The sequence below is a fragment of the Oryctolagus cuniculus genome, chromosome 18, assembly GCF_051225735.1.
Source record: "Oryctolagus cuniculus isolate XC-2025 breed Fujian yellow rabbit chromosome 18, ASM5122573v1, whole genome shotgun sequence".
Taxonomy (NCBI): domain Eukaryota; kingdom Metazoa; phylum Chordata; class Mammalia; order Lagomorpha; family Leporidae; genus Oryctolagus; species Oryctolagus cuniculus.
In genome coordinates this window covers 59736389-59752857 of record NC_142884.1, presented here as the reverse complement: position 1 = coordinate 59752857, position 16469 = coordinate 59736389, and the positions used below count along the sequence as shown (strand labels likewise).

Below are 16469 nucleotides of genomic sequence, written 5' to 3'. Positions count from 1 at the left end.
TGCATATTATTAAAAACCTTGCATGAATTTAAAAATATTTTGCTCCAAGATAAACTTATCTTTTAATTCCATCTCTTCGTGAACTTTTTGAAGTGCCCTTGTGTAGTTTGAACAAGACAGCCAGGGTATTTTCAGTAATACAAACCTGTGGAAGAGCACATATAAAGAACAGCAGTTGAGATAAGTCACATGTTTTGTGCCATGTTTGAAAATTTAGTTTGTACTTACATTTCAGAACTTAAATTTGAGGACTAGAGGTAATTTATTATTAAACTATAATATAAATTTATTTGTTTATTTTAAAAAGATTTTAGTTTCTTTTGTGTGCCAGGCACTGTCCTAGACATTGGGAATACAGTGATGAGAAAAAAACAGTCTGTGTATTCATAAAGCTTAGTTTAACTAGAGATAGTCATGGAATGCTCTTTAAGATCATGTGTTGTTGTAATTTTTAAAAATATTTTATTATTTACTTGAAAGGCAGAGCTACAGAGAGAGAGAGAGAGAGAGAGAATGGGGGGGGGGGCTTCCATCTGCTGGTTCACTCCCCAGATGGCCGCAATGGCCAGAGCTGCACTGATCCGAAGCCAGGAGCCAGGAGCCCCCTCCTAGTGTCCCACGTGGGTGCAGGATCCCAAACACTTGGGCCATCTTCTACTGCTTTCCCAGGCCATAGCAGAGAGCTAGATTGGAAGTGGCACAGCTGGGACTCAAACGGGCACCCATGTTGGATGCCAGCACTGCAGGTGGCGGCTTTAACCCGCTACGCCACAGTGCCAGCCCTGAGAAAGTGATTTTTGAGCAGAGATATGAATGCCTAAAGTTAACTAGATGAGAGAAGGGATTTGTTGTGGGCCAGCATCTCCGGTATAAGCAACAGTGAGGCACAAAGGCCCTGTGGTAAGACGGAACTTGGTACATTGAAGAACTGATGGCCAGTGTGGCTGGAGCACAGAGAATGGTGGCTGTGGTAAAGGTTTTGATTTTTGTAAAAGAAAAATTGCAGCATAATATGGAAAAAAGGTATAAAAGATTATAAGAAGGAACTATTTTATGAACACTGTTTAAAAAAATAACTCCTCTAAAAGTAGTGTCCATGTAACTGAAGGTGTTTAGGTACCTGGCATAACACCTTCATTTTATTCTATTGTTCTGAAGAGTAAGGCCTAAGTTAGGAATGATTGGGTCCTGGGGCTCTGCCAAACACTCTTCCCATGTATTTTCAGTACTAGTTAAGCAGGTAAGGTAGTTTAGAAGGATAAAATTTAGAGAAGGGTTAGTTAGGGTAGGGTATTTAAAGTGTTAAAATAACATTTATGGTAATGGATAAACTCACCTTTTTTTCCCATATTACAAAGCTGAGAAATTATCTCTAAGTTTAGGAGACTATTCTTTTGATGAAAGTGAAGCAGAACAATTAAAGAATACAGATGTGAAAGAGAAGAATATTGAACCCTACTGGAAGAGAGCAAAGGAAATTCTTCAGAAACTAGAACACCTTGAAAAAAGAAACAATGAGGTTGGCTTTTTGTTTAAAAAAATAGAGCTTTTTTTCTACTACTTTTTTTGGTTAAGATTTGTTTATTTATTTATTTATTTTGAAAGTCAGCATTAGAGATACAGATGGAGAGATCACTCCCATCCGCTGATTTACTCCCCAAATGGCTACAACTTCTGGGGCTGGGAGGGCTGAAGTCAGGAGCTAAGAGCTTCATCTGGGTCTCCCATGTGGGTGCATGGGTTCAAGCACTTTGGCCATCTTGCACTGCTTTCCCCAGGCCACTAGCAGGGAGCTGGATTGGAACTGGAACAGCTGGGACACAAATGGGTATCCATGTGGGATGCCGACATTGAAGGCAGTGGCTTTACCTGTTATTCCCAGTGCTGCCTTATAGTTACTTTTTAACAGTAAAGGTTGGAGTATAAAAGAATTTTTCTGGGAAGGGTGCCTACTGCAGCAATTAATATACTGCTTGGGACAGATGCCTGCACCCACATCAGAGTGCCAGGTTTGAGTACTGGCTCACCTTTTGATTCGAGCTTCCTATTAATATGCACCCTGGGAGTCATCAGATGGTGGCTCAAGTAATTAGGTCCCTGCTACCCATATGGGAGACCCAGACTGAGTTCCAGGCTCCTAGCTTTACCCTGGCCCAGTCCTGGCTGTTGTGGGCGTTTAGGGAGTGAACCAGTAGATGGAAGATCAATCTCAATCTCAATCTCTCGTTCTCATTCTCCCTCCCTCCCTCTGTCTTTCTGCCTTTCAGATAAATAAAATACATTTAAAAAGCATTTTTCTTATGCTATTTTAAAAAAAATTAATAGTTTAAATATTTACAATTGTATTTTAATTTTTATTTATTTAGACAGAAATCTCCCATCTGCTAGTACCCTCTCCAAATGCCCTTAACAGCTAGAGCTGGATCAGGCCAAAGTTCAGATCTAGGCACTCAATCCGAGTCTCTCATATGTGTAGCAGGGAACTGACTATTCGAGCCACCCAGGGTTCACATTGGAATTGGGAGCAGAGCCAGGTCTTAAACCCAGGCACTCTGACATGGGATGCAGTTGTCCCAGGTGGCATTTTAACTGCTATGCCAAAATATCTACCCCTAGTTTGAGGCTTTTATCCTGAGAATTTAATTTATATGGTCACTCAATTTAATATAATTACTAGTGTGTTTGAGTTCAAGTCTATCACATTGCAATTTGTTTTCTACTGTCTCATTTGTTTTGTATTCCTTCTTTATTTGCCTACGTATGTCACCCTTTTTGTTTTTTGTTCTTTTTTTTTTTGTTCTTTTTTTTTTTTTTTTTTTTTTTTTTTTTTGACAGGCAGAGTTAGACAATGTGAGAGAGACACAGAGAGAAAGGTCTTCCTTTGCCCTTGGTTCACCCCCCAAGTGGCCGCTACGGCCAGCATGTTGCGGCCGGCACGCTGCACCGATCCGAAGCCAGGAGCCAGGTGCTTCCTCCTGGTCTCCCATGCGGGTGCAGGGCCCAAGCACTTGGGCCATCCTCCACTGCACTCCCGGGACACAGCAGAGAGCTGGCCTGGAAGAGGGGCAACCAGGACAGAATCCGGCGCCCCAACCGGGACTAGAACCCGGTGTGCCAGCGCCGCAAGGCGGAGGATTAGCCTAGTGAGCCGCAGCGCCGGCCACCTTTTTTGTTTTTAAATATTCCATTATATCACATCTTGGCTTATTAGCTAGAATTTTTACATTTTTAGTGGTTGTTTAGGGTTTACAATATGCTACATAAATTTATCATGGTCTATGGAGAGTATTTCGAAACATTTATGGAAAAATGGATAAATTAGTTTTGGTACAAAATTTATTTAAAATTCATGCATAATTTTTTCAAGATATGCATTTTCTATGACTTTTTAAAAAGTTATCTCATATATTCAGATAATACTATTTGATTTCATGTATAAGACTCCTAAAATAATATGCTCACATTTCACTTTGTTCTTCATACTAACAGTTTGTACTAGGGGCTGGTACTGTGGTGTAACAGGTTAAGCTGCTATCTGCAGTGCCAGGGTGCCAGTTTGTGTCCTGGCTGCTCCATTTCCAATCTAGCTCCCTCCTAATGTGCCTGGGAAAGCAGCAAACGATGGCTCAAGTGCTTGAGCCTCTATACCCACATGGGAGACTGGGGTGAAGCCCCTGGTTCCTGGATTCGGCCTGGCACAGCACTGGTTGTTGCGACCGTCTGGGGAATGAGCCAACAGATGCAAGATCTTGCTCATCTCTCTCTGTCTCTTCCTCTCTCTCTTTCAGTAAATGAATACATCTCTAAAAACAAACAAACAAACAAAAACTTCTTTCTAATTTAATTGTCTTTTAAGTAGAAGCTGATCTTTCTTTTTAAAAAATATTTAATTATTTATTTGAAAGGCAGTCTTGACAGGGAAGGAGGAAGAGACACTTCTGTCTGCTGATTCACTCCCCAAATTGCTGCAATGGCTGGGGTGAGACCTGGGCTAGGTGGAAGTCAGGAGCTGAGAATTCCATCTGGGTCTCCCACATGGTGATAGGGGCCCAAGTACTTGGGCCATCTTCTGCTGCTTTCTCAGGCTGGTGAGCAGGGAGCTGGATTAGAAGAAGAGCGTCTAAGATTCCAACTGGCACTCCCATATGGAATGCTGGCATCATAAGCGGCAGCTTAAACTGCTGTGTCACAAGGCTGACCACCCCCTTCCTGTTTTTAACTCTACTTTTACCTCACATTCTAGAGTTTCTCTTTTCTTTTTTAATTTATTCACTTATTTTTTAAATTAAAAAATATTTATTTGAAAAGCAAAGACACACACACACACACACACACGCACACACATACAGACATACAGACATACAGACAGGGGTCTTCCATCTTCTGGTTCACTCTCCAAATGGCTGCAATGATTGGGGCTGGGCCAGGCGGAAGCCAGGAGTCCATTTCTTCATCCAGGTGTCCAGCATCCAACCCATTTCTCCATCCAGTATCCAGGTGGATGGCAGGTTTCCAGGTACTTGAGCCATCTCCTACCTCTCAGGGTGTGCATGAGTAGGAAGCTGGATCAGAAGCAGAGAAGCGGGGATTGAACCACACAGTCTAATGAGGGGTATGGCTATCTTAGGCAGTGTCTTTGCTGTACCAAAGGTCTGCCCCAAGTGTTTTTTTTTTTTTTTAAGTTTCTTTATTTTATTTATTTATTATTTGAGAAGCCTGGAAACAGAGAAACAGCATGCACGTGGGCTCTCCCGACTGCTTTCACTTCCCAGATTCCCAAAATGCCTAGGGGTGGGCCAGGCTGAAGATGGGAGCTTGGAGCTCAATCCAAGTTTCCCAGGTGGCAGGAACACAATTACATGGGTCAACAATGCTCCCTGCACGGGTGAGCATTAGCCCGAATAAGGAGACAAAGGCAGGTATTGAACCCAGGTACTCTGATATGGAACATGGGCATCTTTATTTTTTTTTAAAGATTTTATTTTATTTATTTGAGAGGTAGAGTTACAGACAGTGAGATGGAAGACAGAGAGAAAGGTCTTCCTTCCACTGGTTCACTCCCCAAATAGCTGCAACGGCCAGAGCTGCTCCAATCTGAAGCCAGGAGCTTCTACCAGGTCTCCCATGCAGGTGTACGGGCCCAAGTGCTTGGGCCATCTTCTACTGCTTTCCCATATTCTGCTGCTTTCCCATCTTCTGCTGATTTCCCAGGCCATAGTAGAGAGCTGGATTGGAAGAGGAGCAGCCAGGACTAGAACTGGTGCCCATATGGGATGCCAGCACCTGAGGCAGACGATTAACCCACTTTGCCACAGCACTGGCCCCTAAACATGGGCATCTTAACTAGCATTTTATCTGCAAGGCCAAACACCCACCCCTAGAGTTTCTTGGTAACTCCCATTCCTAAGCCTTTTGAAGATTTGGCAATAAGTCTTTTTTTGATGAAGATTTATTTATTTGAAAGGCAGAGAAAAAGAGAGATTTGGCAGTACCTCTTAAGTGCTTGGATTTTCCCAGTGTCAGCTTTGGATTGTGCTTTCCCAAGTCTGTTAAGTAGGTTGTCATCATTCACCTATCTTCTTTTTAGTCTTGAAAATTTTGTTGCCTTTGTTTCTTCTTCCATTTCCCCTTGTTCTTGTGGGTTTATACCTTTCTAAAAACTGTTGTTTTAGTCAGTTTTTGGAAGTACCAAAATTAAGTATGGGTGTTTAATTCATTATATTTTTTAAAGATTTATTTATTTATTCGACAGGGAGAGAGAGAGAGAGAGAGAGGTCTTCCTTTCATTGGTTCACCCCCTAAATGGCTGCCACGGCTGGTGCTGCGCCAATCCGAAGCCAGGAACTAGGTGCCTCCTCCTGGTCTCCCATGTGGGTGCAGGGGCCCAAGCACTTGGGCCATCCTCCACTGCCCTCCTGGGCCACAGCAGAGAGCTGGACTGGAAGAGGAGCAACTGGGACTAGAACCCAGTGCCTATATGGGATGCTGGTGCCGCAGGTGGAGGATTAGCCAAGTGAGCCATGGCGCTGGGCCCCTAATTCATTATATTTACCTGGAAATTATCCTTATCCTTTTCTTTCCTTTTACTTTATTTGAGAGATGGGGGTGAGGGGAGAGAGTGAGTTGTGTGTATGTATGTGTGTGTGTCTGTATGTGCACCTGTGTGCCTGCAATGACCCCGGGGCTAAAGCTGGGAACCAGGAACTCAATCCAGGTTTCCCACATGGGTGACAGGTACCCAGTCATCTAAACCATCACTGGTGCCTCCCAGAGTTTGCACTAGCAGGAAGCTGAATTCAGGAGCTGAAGTGTGGTGTTAAGCCCATGTAGGACCCAGGCATCTTAATTGCTGGACTGAACCTCTGCCCCCTGTTCGTTTTTATAGTTGCAAAGTCTTCCACTGATTGTATATCCTAGCTCCTTTTCTGATAAATGAAAGGTTATTACTAACTTTTAGTGTTACAAATAATGTTTCAGGTAACATTAACATTGTACACATGTAAAAGTAATTATAGATTTTTATACAGATATGCAGTTTTTATTATGAAAGATATTGTCAGATTATTTTCCATTTACACTCCTACCAGTAATGTTTGATAGTTTGTTCCCTTCTGATCTTTGCCAGTGTGTTGAGAAAAGTATTTCAATGTAGCTTTAATATAAATTTCTCTTATTATGAGAGGGGTGAAACCTTTTTTTTATGTTTAGGAGCTATATGTATTTCCTTTCCAATGAATTATCTGTTTATCTCCTTTGTCTACTTTCTACAATACTACTTGTCTTTCTTATATTTGATTGTAGTAACTTTTTATAAATGTCACTTTAAAAATTATCCTGTTCTCTAGATATGCATTATATATATATAACTTTCAGATGTTTTGTTTGTCATTTAGTTTTACTTCTAGACCCTTTTTTTCTGAGTTCCCTTTACTTCAGCAATCTTGGTCTCTAGCAGAAGTTTGAAAAAAATTTGTATGTGGTTAAGAATATTTGTTTTCTAATTTTATGATTTATTGTTTTTACATAATACTTGGAAAGGTCTTCCACTCCTTGAGAATATTAAAATACCATGGTTTCTTTTAGGATGTATATAATTCAATTTTTATACTTAAATATTTGGTTCATTTTGACTTCACCTTTGTGTAAATTGTGAGATATTCAACCATTTTTTCCTTAGATGGCTACCCAATTGTTCTAATATCATTTATTGAATAAACTCACTTTTATTTCTTAATATGAACTGTCCTTTTTATATCTTCTACTGACAATCATAAACTCCTGCATGATTTAAAGAAAGTGTAAAGTGAATTATAAACAAATGGATTATATTGAAATTATTTATTGATTTTCATTTTTACATCACAGGAAAAAATACAAAGAGAAAAATATAAGGATAATATGAACATAAGTGTTCAGAATACATTGAAACATCTCCATGTGGATAGTGTTGGTGGAAGAACCAAAGCAGAAGATAAGAATAAAAGTCAGTCCAGAGAACTTCAGAGTTGCATGCCCCATGGAGTCATCTCTAAAGCACATGGAAATGATGATCAAATGAAGACCCTGGTAACGAGTACAAATCCAGTTAATGCTTGTTACAGGGAGAGTGGGCAAAATCAGACTTTACATAAAGCCAATTCATGCTGCAATCAAACCTTACCTGAAGAAACAGCTTTCAAAAAAAAGAGTTTTGTCTCTCAATCAAGGTATAGTTTAATAATTCTAACTTTTATTTATTTTAGCAAGCATTTCTTGTGCAGTACTGTGTGCCACACTGTTAGGTACAGGAGATACAGATATGTTAAAACAAGGTCTTAGGAGGAGCCTAAAATAGGAAATATTGGAAAAGGAGTTTGGGTATGGAGGTAAGGACCAGTTCATATAGGGCCTGCATGTCATACTCAGGATTATTGCTTTGGATTCACAGAATACAGGCAGCCAATGAGGATTTTTAAGTTGATTGACATAATCAAATTTGAATTTTAGAAAGGATACTCAGGAAAGAAAACCTAAACTGAAACCCTCTACCTGATGTGACAATACATGCGCTGATAATCCATCAGCAGTTTAGCAAAGACTGAGGTGTAAGTTTACCATGATAAAGGGAATAGGGTATGATGTCAGTCTGGTTTGGACTTGCCTTTTTGTTTGTTCTCTGTTCTTAGTCTGGTACATATCCCTTCTCTCTCCTGTAGCCTGTGGGACTGGCCCCGCTGCTGTAACTTTTCTTTTTTTATTATTATTATTTTTTTTTTGACAGGCAGAGTGGACAGTGAGAGAAAGAGACAGAAAGGTCTTCCTTTGCCATTGGTTCACCCTCCAATGGCCGTGCACCCTCCGTGCACCGTGCTGATTGCTGATCCGATGGCAGGAGCCAGGTACTTATCCTGGTCTCCCATGGGGTGCAGGGCCAAAGCACTTGGGCCATCCTCCACTGCACTCCCTGGCCACAGCAGAGAGCTGGCCTGGAAGAGGGGTAACCAGGACAGAATCCGGCGCCCGGCCCGGGACTAGAACCCGGTGTGCTGACGCCGCAAGGCGGAGGATTAGCCTAGTGAGCCATGGCGCTGGCTTGCTGTAGCTTTTCTTGAACTCTTTTCTGTATTGTGTTTTTTTTTTTTTTATTTTTAAAAAGATTTATTTTATTTATTTGAAAGACAGAGTTAGAGAGGGGAAGAGACAGAGAGAGAGGTCTTCCATCTGTTGGTTCACTCCCCAAATGGCCGCAACAGCCAGAGCTGCGCCAGTCCGAAGCCATGAGCCAGGAGCTTCTTCCAGGTCTCCTACAAGGGTACAGGGGCCCAAGGACTTGTGCCATCTTCTACTGCTTTCCCAGGCCATAGCAGAGGGCTGAATTGGAAGAGAGCAGCCAGGACTCCAACCAGCACCCATATGGAATGCCAGCACTGCTATGGCTTTACCAGCCATGCCATAGCAGCAGCCCCTGAATTTCTTTTAAATGCCTTTTTTCTCCTATACAGTACCTCCCAAATATATGTACATGGACAGATGTCTATGGCTATTGTTACTGCTGTCTGTTTTCTGGTCTATAGCTTTTGCCTTTTTCTGCACTATATATTACCATTTTGACAGTATAATAAAAACACATTGGGCCGGCGCCGTGGCTCAATAGGCTAATCCTCTCCCTTGCGGCGCCGGCACACCGGGTTCTAGTCCCAGTTGGGGCGCCGGATTCTGTCCTGGTTGCCCCTCTTCCAGGCCAGCTCTCTGCTGTGGCCCGGGAGTGCAGTGGAGGATGGCCCAAGTACTTGGGCCCTGCACCCCATGGGAGACCAGGAGAAGCACCTGGCTCCTGCCATTGGATCAGCGTGGTGCACCAGCCGCAGCACGCTAGCCATGGCGGCCATTGGAGGGTGAACCAACAGCAAAAGGAAGACCTTTCTCTCTGTCTCTGTCTCTCACTGTCCACTCTGCCTGTCAAAAACACACACACACACACACACACACACATTAATTCATCAAGGACCACAGGGTGGGGGCCAGCATTGTGGCACAGCAGATTAAGCTGCTGCCTATGATGCAGCATCCATGTGGTCAGTGGTTTGAGTCCCAGCTGCTCTGCTTCAAATCCAGCTCCCTGCTACTGTGCCTGGGAAAGCAGCAGAAGATGGTCAAAACACTTGGGCCCCTGCCACCTGAGTAGGAGACCTGGTTGGAGTTTCAGGCTCCTGACTTCAGCCTGGCCCAGCCCCAGCCATTGCAGCATTTGGGGAGTGAACCAGAGAATGGAAGATCTCCCTGTTTCTTCTCTTTTTTATAACTCTGCCTTTCAGATAAATGAAATAAATCTTAGGTTAAAAAAAAAAGAATCATAGGGTTCTGGCACATGTAAGTGTTTAGTTTCCAGAAGGATTTTTTAAAAAGATTTACTTTATTTATTTGAAAGGCAGAGTTACAGAGAGAGGTTGAGACAGGGAGAGAGTCCTCCCTACACTGGTTCCCCAGATGGCCACAATGACCAGGGTTGGGCCAGGCCTAAGCCAGGAGCCAGGAGCTTCTTCCAGGTCTCCCATGTTTATACAGGGGCCACACACTTGGGTCATCTTCTGTTGCTTTCCCAGGAGCATTAGCAGGAAGCTGGAGCACAAGTGGAACAGCCGGGACTCAATTGGTACTCAAATGTCTTGCGAGTATCCCAGGCTGCACCTAACGCTCGCCCTGCCATTCTACTCTTTCGGAAACATTTGTCCACATACAAATCATTATATTTACTTTTAGTAACCTAGTGTCTATTTTCTTTTAGTGACCAAGTTTTTAAGCATCCAGCTCACATTATCAAAAATAGGAAGCAGCCGTTAACAGTTACAGGTATGATTTAAAATGTTTATTTTTGATTTTTCAAAAAAACAGATTTAGGTGATTGACACACAAAAAATGTATACATTGGTATATCTTTCCTCCAAGGTATAAGTCACATCTTGACCCTTTTTCTGGTGTAAATGTCTCAGTCAGTTTTTATTGGTATTCAGAATCTTTCTTAATTTCCAGGATGACTGGATGTGAAGTAATGAGATAAAATTTATGAAAATCTTGATACTTAATAAATCTTATAAATGTCAGATCTTTTTCATTAATCCAAGAAATCTTGAATTTTGTGATTTTTTACAGATCCATTTACATTATGTTCAGATATAATAAATAAAGAAGTCATCAGTTTTCTAGAAACTGACAGTTCTTCTAAAACGTTGAAATATAGGTGCTCAGGTAAACATTTTTTAACTGCTATTATTTTATAATTAAAACTTTATCTTAGTTAACTTGAATTTATAATAGTTATGCCTGTGTGATTTAAACTTAATTTCCTTTGGAGAGGCAACAATCTGGGACTTCAAATATTAAATGAATACCTTTTGCATCAGGCTGAGCTCCCAATATTTATCGGAATCAGCAGCTAATACCTTTATTACTTTATTCTTTTTGTCATTTTATTCCCTTATTGTCACAATACCATCTATAAATTTAACTTTATGTTTTCAAAGGGGAACTCAATAGGCATGTGTTCTGCATTACTCTCTAAACATAGGCATTAAGTATTCATACCTACTATTTTTAATATTTATAATATGTAAGTGTTTTTAGTGTTCTATGCCTCATTATTTTTTCTCCAAGGCTCTTCTAAACATTCCACAGTAATTATTCCATCTCTTTTCCTCCTCCTTCACACCCTGGTATTTCCTCCTTGTTCAGTCTTGCTCCATGGAGAAAACTGAAGTTACTCTGTGTTTAGCTCAAAATGTTACTGTTCTTCTCTTTTGGATGAAGATATTATTTTGTTATTCTAAAGCTGATGTCTGGCTATATATAATATGAATACCATCTTTTCCCCCTCAATTTTGATAATTGCAAAATCTTTTCAGTCCCTTTCTAGCTATTCTTTTATCTCACCTTAAACTATGCTTATTATTCCTCATCTTAAAAAAATCCCAATACATTGTATGATTTACTAACCCTTTAAGTATTCGTCCATTCTTGTATTGCCAGATACCTCTCTTGCTCTCTTCATTTTCTTTCTTTCCTTTTTTTTTTTAAAAAAGATTTATTTATTTATTTATTTATTTATTTATTTATTTGAAAGTTAGAGTTACACAGAGAAAGGAGAGGCAGAGAGAGAGAGAGAGAGGTCTTTCATCTGCTGGTTCAGTCCCCAGATGGCCGCAACGGCCAGAGCTGCACCAATCCGAAGCCAGGAGCCAGGAGCTTCTTCTGGGTCTCCCATATAGGTGCTTTGGGGCATCTTCCTCTGCTTTCCCAGGCCATAGCAGATAGCTGGATGGGAAGTGGAGCAGCCAGGAGTTGAACTGGTGCCTATATGTGATGCCGGCACTGAAGGCAGTGGCCCTACCCACTACACCACAGCGCCGGCCCCCCAAATGGTGTGTTAACCACTGTACCAAAGACCCACCTGTCTTACCCACTTTCACATCTCTGCAATGAATGTTGACTGTCATTCCTTGAGATTCTTTCCTCAGAAGAGTGTAAATCCAGGAGCAGCACGTTAAAGCCCCAGCCTGCAGCACTGGCATCCCATATGGGCGCCAGTTCAAGTCCCGGCTGCTCCACTTCTGATCCAGCTCCCAGCTAATGTGCCTGGAAAGCAGAAAAAAGTGGCCCAAGTTCTTTGGCCCCTGCACCCATGTTGGAGATCCAGAAGAATCCTGGCTCCTGGCTCCTGGCTCCTGGCTCTGGATTAGCTCAGCTTCAGCTGTTGCGGCCATTTGGGGAGTGAACCAATGTATGGAAGACCTCTCTCCCTCTCTCTCTGTCTCTACCTCTCTCTGTAACTCTTTCAAATAAATAAAATAAATCTTTAAACAAAAAAAAAGTGTAAATCCATAGTTCCCAAACTGTCCACCCATGTTCCCTGGGGGTTTTGCAATCAACTCACAAGGGTACTACATAGTATTTTAAAATTTATATAGGAAATACAATAATAATAATATCTGTTGCATACTAAATGAACTACTACCTCATGTTTTGGCATTAGATTGTACTGTATTCCTTTTGATCTTGATGTCATATCTTTGTAAGGCTAGGTTTTCAGTGGTTGTGATAAAATGCCAGGCCTATGTGAAAATTAATGTGGAACAGAAAATGAAGGTGACAGTGTCCAGTTTGATTCTGAAGTTTGAGAAGTTGTTCTGTCTATAGTACACACATTCCATTAGGAAGTAAATATAAATATATTTGTAATTCATTACTTTCTTCCAATTTAATTATATATCTTTTTCAAATGACTAATGAGTTGTTAGAACATAAATGCTTACTAGGGGCTGACACCATGGCACAGCAGGTTAAAGCCCAGTCTGCAGCACCTGCATCCCATATGGGCTCCAGTTTGAATCCCAGCTACTCCACTTCCAATCCAGCTCCCTACTAATGTGCCTGGGAAAGTAGTGGAAGATGGCCCAAGTCCTTGGGCCCCTGCACCCACGTGGGAAACCTGGAAGAAGCTCCTGGATCTTGGCTTCAGATTGGCTCAGCTCCATTCATTGTGGCAATTTGGGGAGTGAACCAATGGATAGAAGATCACTCTTTCTCTGTCTCTACCTCTCTCTGTAACTCTTTCAAATAAATAAACAAAAATCTTTAAAAAAAAAAAAACTTTAATAAATAAATAAATAAATACTTACTAAGTTGCTTTCAACCTAACAGAATGATTAGGCATTTGTTTTGACCTGGTATGCTGTGAACCAAGAAACTCTAGGAGCCTTTAGTCAAAAGTATTCCAGTTGGCAGAGTGAATGTTCTGTAATTGTTAACCCCTGGTCACTTCTTAGTTTGTTTGAGATGGTTCTTTCCTAGTTTCTTTCTTTCCTAGAGATCACCCATTCATTTCACAAACATTATGGAGTATTTATTCTGTGGCAGGCATTGTGGTCAAAGATGAATAGAACTCAGCCCTCACTTTCTTTGCTTTGTTTTTCTCTTCCTACCACATTTCCGCAGGTATTTTCCCTGAGACATAGTCTCCAGCATTTATTCAATTCTGTCACTTCATTAACTTTTATATTGTTATTTGCCATTTTACTGATGATTTTAGAATCTGTGTCTCAAACATTTGGCTTCTACTTTGGCTATGTAGCTTTATTGTTCTACTTGCAGAACATGCTCACTGAAAATGTCTTCATGTTACTTTAAGCTAAACACAACATCCTTCTTCCTCTTAAATTGCTGTCTTCTATCAGTGTTGCCATTATGCTTCTGATCTCTCAGGTTTTAGACTTTAAGTCATCCATGACTATACTGTCTCATTACATTTCCTATCAAATATGATTTTTCTTTCTTTCCCAGATAGTCCCTTTTTGCTTCATACCTAAATTAGTGCACCCGCTTTCTAGCAGCCTTTCAGGTTCAAGTCTCTCCTACCCCCAACTATAGTATGCATATTGCTATTAACTTTTTAAAAATTTCTTAAAAAAAAAAAAAAAAGGAGATAAAGGTCTTCTATCCACTGGTTCACTCCCCAAATGGCCTCAGCAGCCAGGGCTGAGCCAGTCTGAAGCCAGGAGCTTTTTCCAGATCTCCAATGTGGGTGGAGGAGCCCTAGCACTTGGGCCATCTTCCACTGTTTTCCAGGCCACAAGCGGAGAGATGGATCAGAAGAGAAGAGGAGCAGTGGAGACAGGAACCAGTGCCCATATGGGATGCCGGCACTCCAGGTAGAGGCTTAGCCTACTATGCAACAGCACCAGCCCTTAAAATTTCTAAAAAATTTATTTATATGAGAGATAAGGAGAAAGACAAAGACACCCCCCCATCTGCTGATTCACAACCCAAATGTCCACAGTGCCCAGGGAGGGTCTAGGCCAAAGTCAGTTGCTGGGAACTCAATCGAAGTGTTCCACGTGGGTGATAGGAACCCAGTTATCTGAACCATCATCGTTGCCTTCCAGGACGTGCATTAGCAGGAAGCTGGAGCCAGGAGCCAGAGCCACTAGGCTAGATGCCTGTACTGACTTCTTTTCTTAATGTGTGCTTTTTATCCTGTTACCATGCTAAGGAATGCTAAATGTCTCCCTCTAAGTCACTGAAACAAACTTTCTGCCAAACTTTCAAAACCTTATGAAATTTTGTTTTGCTTTTACTAATTGGATATACTGCACATCTGCTCTCTTTAAGTTTGTCAAAAATGTGGTATGCTCATTCTAAACTTTGCCATTCGGTTACCAAATTACTTGAGAATCAGCCTAAAGTTTTCTATTAGCTCACTAGCTCATTATTATTAAATCCTGCCAATTTTACCTCAGAAATCTCTCCATTCTCCCTTAAAATACTTTATTTTAGAATCTCATTTGTTTTTTGGATTATTGAAGCCAACCTATGAACTGATCTCTTGCCTTCCACTGGCCTTTCTACAAAGACAAATGAAATCATGTTAGTAGTTCTCCATTGCCTTGAAAGGAGTTAAAAATTCCTTAACATGGCTTCTTGGTATGTCTCACTGCAACCCTTCCCAGCCTTAACTTTTCTCCCACACTCCTCTTTATGCCTTGTACTGTGGCCGATACCAGAGTACTTTTGATTTGATGATCACACTATGTTTTTTCACATTTTATGCTTTTGCACATGTTTATTATACCCCAAATATTTTCACCCTCATCAACTATTTGCCTGACTAAATTCTCCTGGTCCTTTAGGAATGAGCCACTAATATAATTGGGTAAGATGCTGACAGAGCACTTTTCCCCATATACTTAAAAGGTGGGGGTTAGGGAGAGAGTGTGAAGGATTGAGAGTGATTCATCTGGTTCACTTGTTCTTCAAATGCCTAAAACAGCCAAGGCTGGGCCAGACAGAAGCTAAGACCCTAAAACTCCCATGTGATGGCAGGGGTCCAAGAACATGAATCATCATCTGCTACCTCCCAGGATTAATTAGCAAGAAGCTGGATGGGAAGCAGGGTAGCCAGGACTCAAATTAGCACTTCCACATGAGATGTGGAGATCGGGAGAGGCACCTTACCCTGCTGTGCCACATGTCTTTCCCTGAAGGGGAACTTTATAATGAATGGTACTGTTGACATTATCCGAGCCTATTGTCTGTCTTAACATGTATAGAGAGATTTTGTTTCTTTGAATATACTGCAGTTTGAAGCACATAATAATACATATGAGGAGTTCTAGCAAATACGCTTCAACCCGAATCTGATCAGTAATCCACAAGTAGATCTAATTACTAGGGTACCCAAGAACATTTTAAATGATACAGTCAGCAAAACCCAGCATTTGGGAAATTGTAATTAAAATGGCCTAATGTCTTCAAAAAATAAATAGCAAGGAGGTAATAGAAGAAAGGTGATAAATTAAAAGCAACTCAGGAGACATATGCGCCAAATTTAACAATGGACCTTGTTTGAAGTGTGATTCAAGCAACCAAGAATAAGTTTTTGAAATTAAAGGGAAATTTGAAAGCTAGACATTAGATATATTAAGTATGGCTTTTTTAGCTGTATAATGGTTTTGAGTGATATTTCTTTTTCAGTCCTAATATATGAAGTATTTACAGATGAAATGATACTTTAAATTTTAGGCATGATAATTTAATCCCATATTGATGGGGACAAAACAGAGTAGGTGGGAGTGTAGATAAGATACAACTAGTTATTACTGGGGCTGGCGCTGTGATATAGTCTGTAAAGCACTATATCATATAGTATATATATAAAACACTGCAGTGCTGGCATCCCATATGGGCGCCAATTCTAGTCCCGGCTGCTCCACTGATGATCCAGCTCTCTGCTATGGCCTGGGAAAGCAGTAGAAGATGGCCCAAGTCCTTGGGCCCCTGCACCTGCATGGGAGACTAGGGGGTGCTCCTGGCTCCTGGCTTCAGATCAGTGCAGCTCCAGCCATTACAACCAGTTGGTGAGTGAACCAGCGGATGGAAGACCGCCCCCACCTCTCCTCTCTGTGTAACTCTGACTTTCAAATAAATCTTTTTTAAAAAGT

General features: G+C 41.2%; 1 protein-coding gene across 7 annotated transcripts in view; it reads left to right on the top strand.

Annotated features, from left to right (window-relative positions):
* The window catches only part of TERB1 (telomere repeat binding bouquet formation protein 1), a 48478-nt gene that overhangs the window by 23902 nt on the left and 8107 nt on the right, over positions 1-16469 (top strand). For all 7 annotated transcript variants that reach the window (XM_089320183.1, XM_089320186.1, XM_089320185.1 and 4 more), the window contains 4 exons: positions 1359-1519; positions 7366-7706; positions 10265-10329; positions 10630-10725. In XM_089320183.1, coding sequence (XP_089176309.1) covers positions 1359-1519; positions 7366-7706; positions 10265-10329; positions 10630-10725 — 663 coding nt within the window. The remainder of the gene's footprint in view (positions 1-1358; positions 1520-7365; positions 7707-10264; positions 10330-10629; positions 10726-16469) is intronic.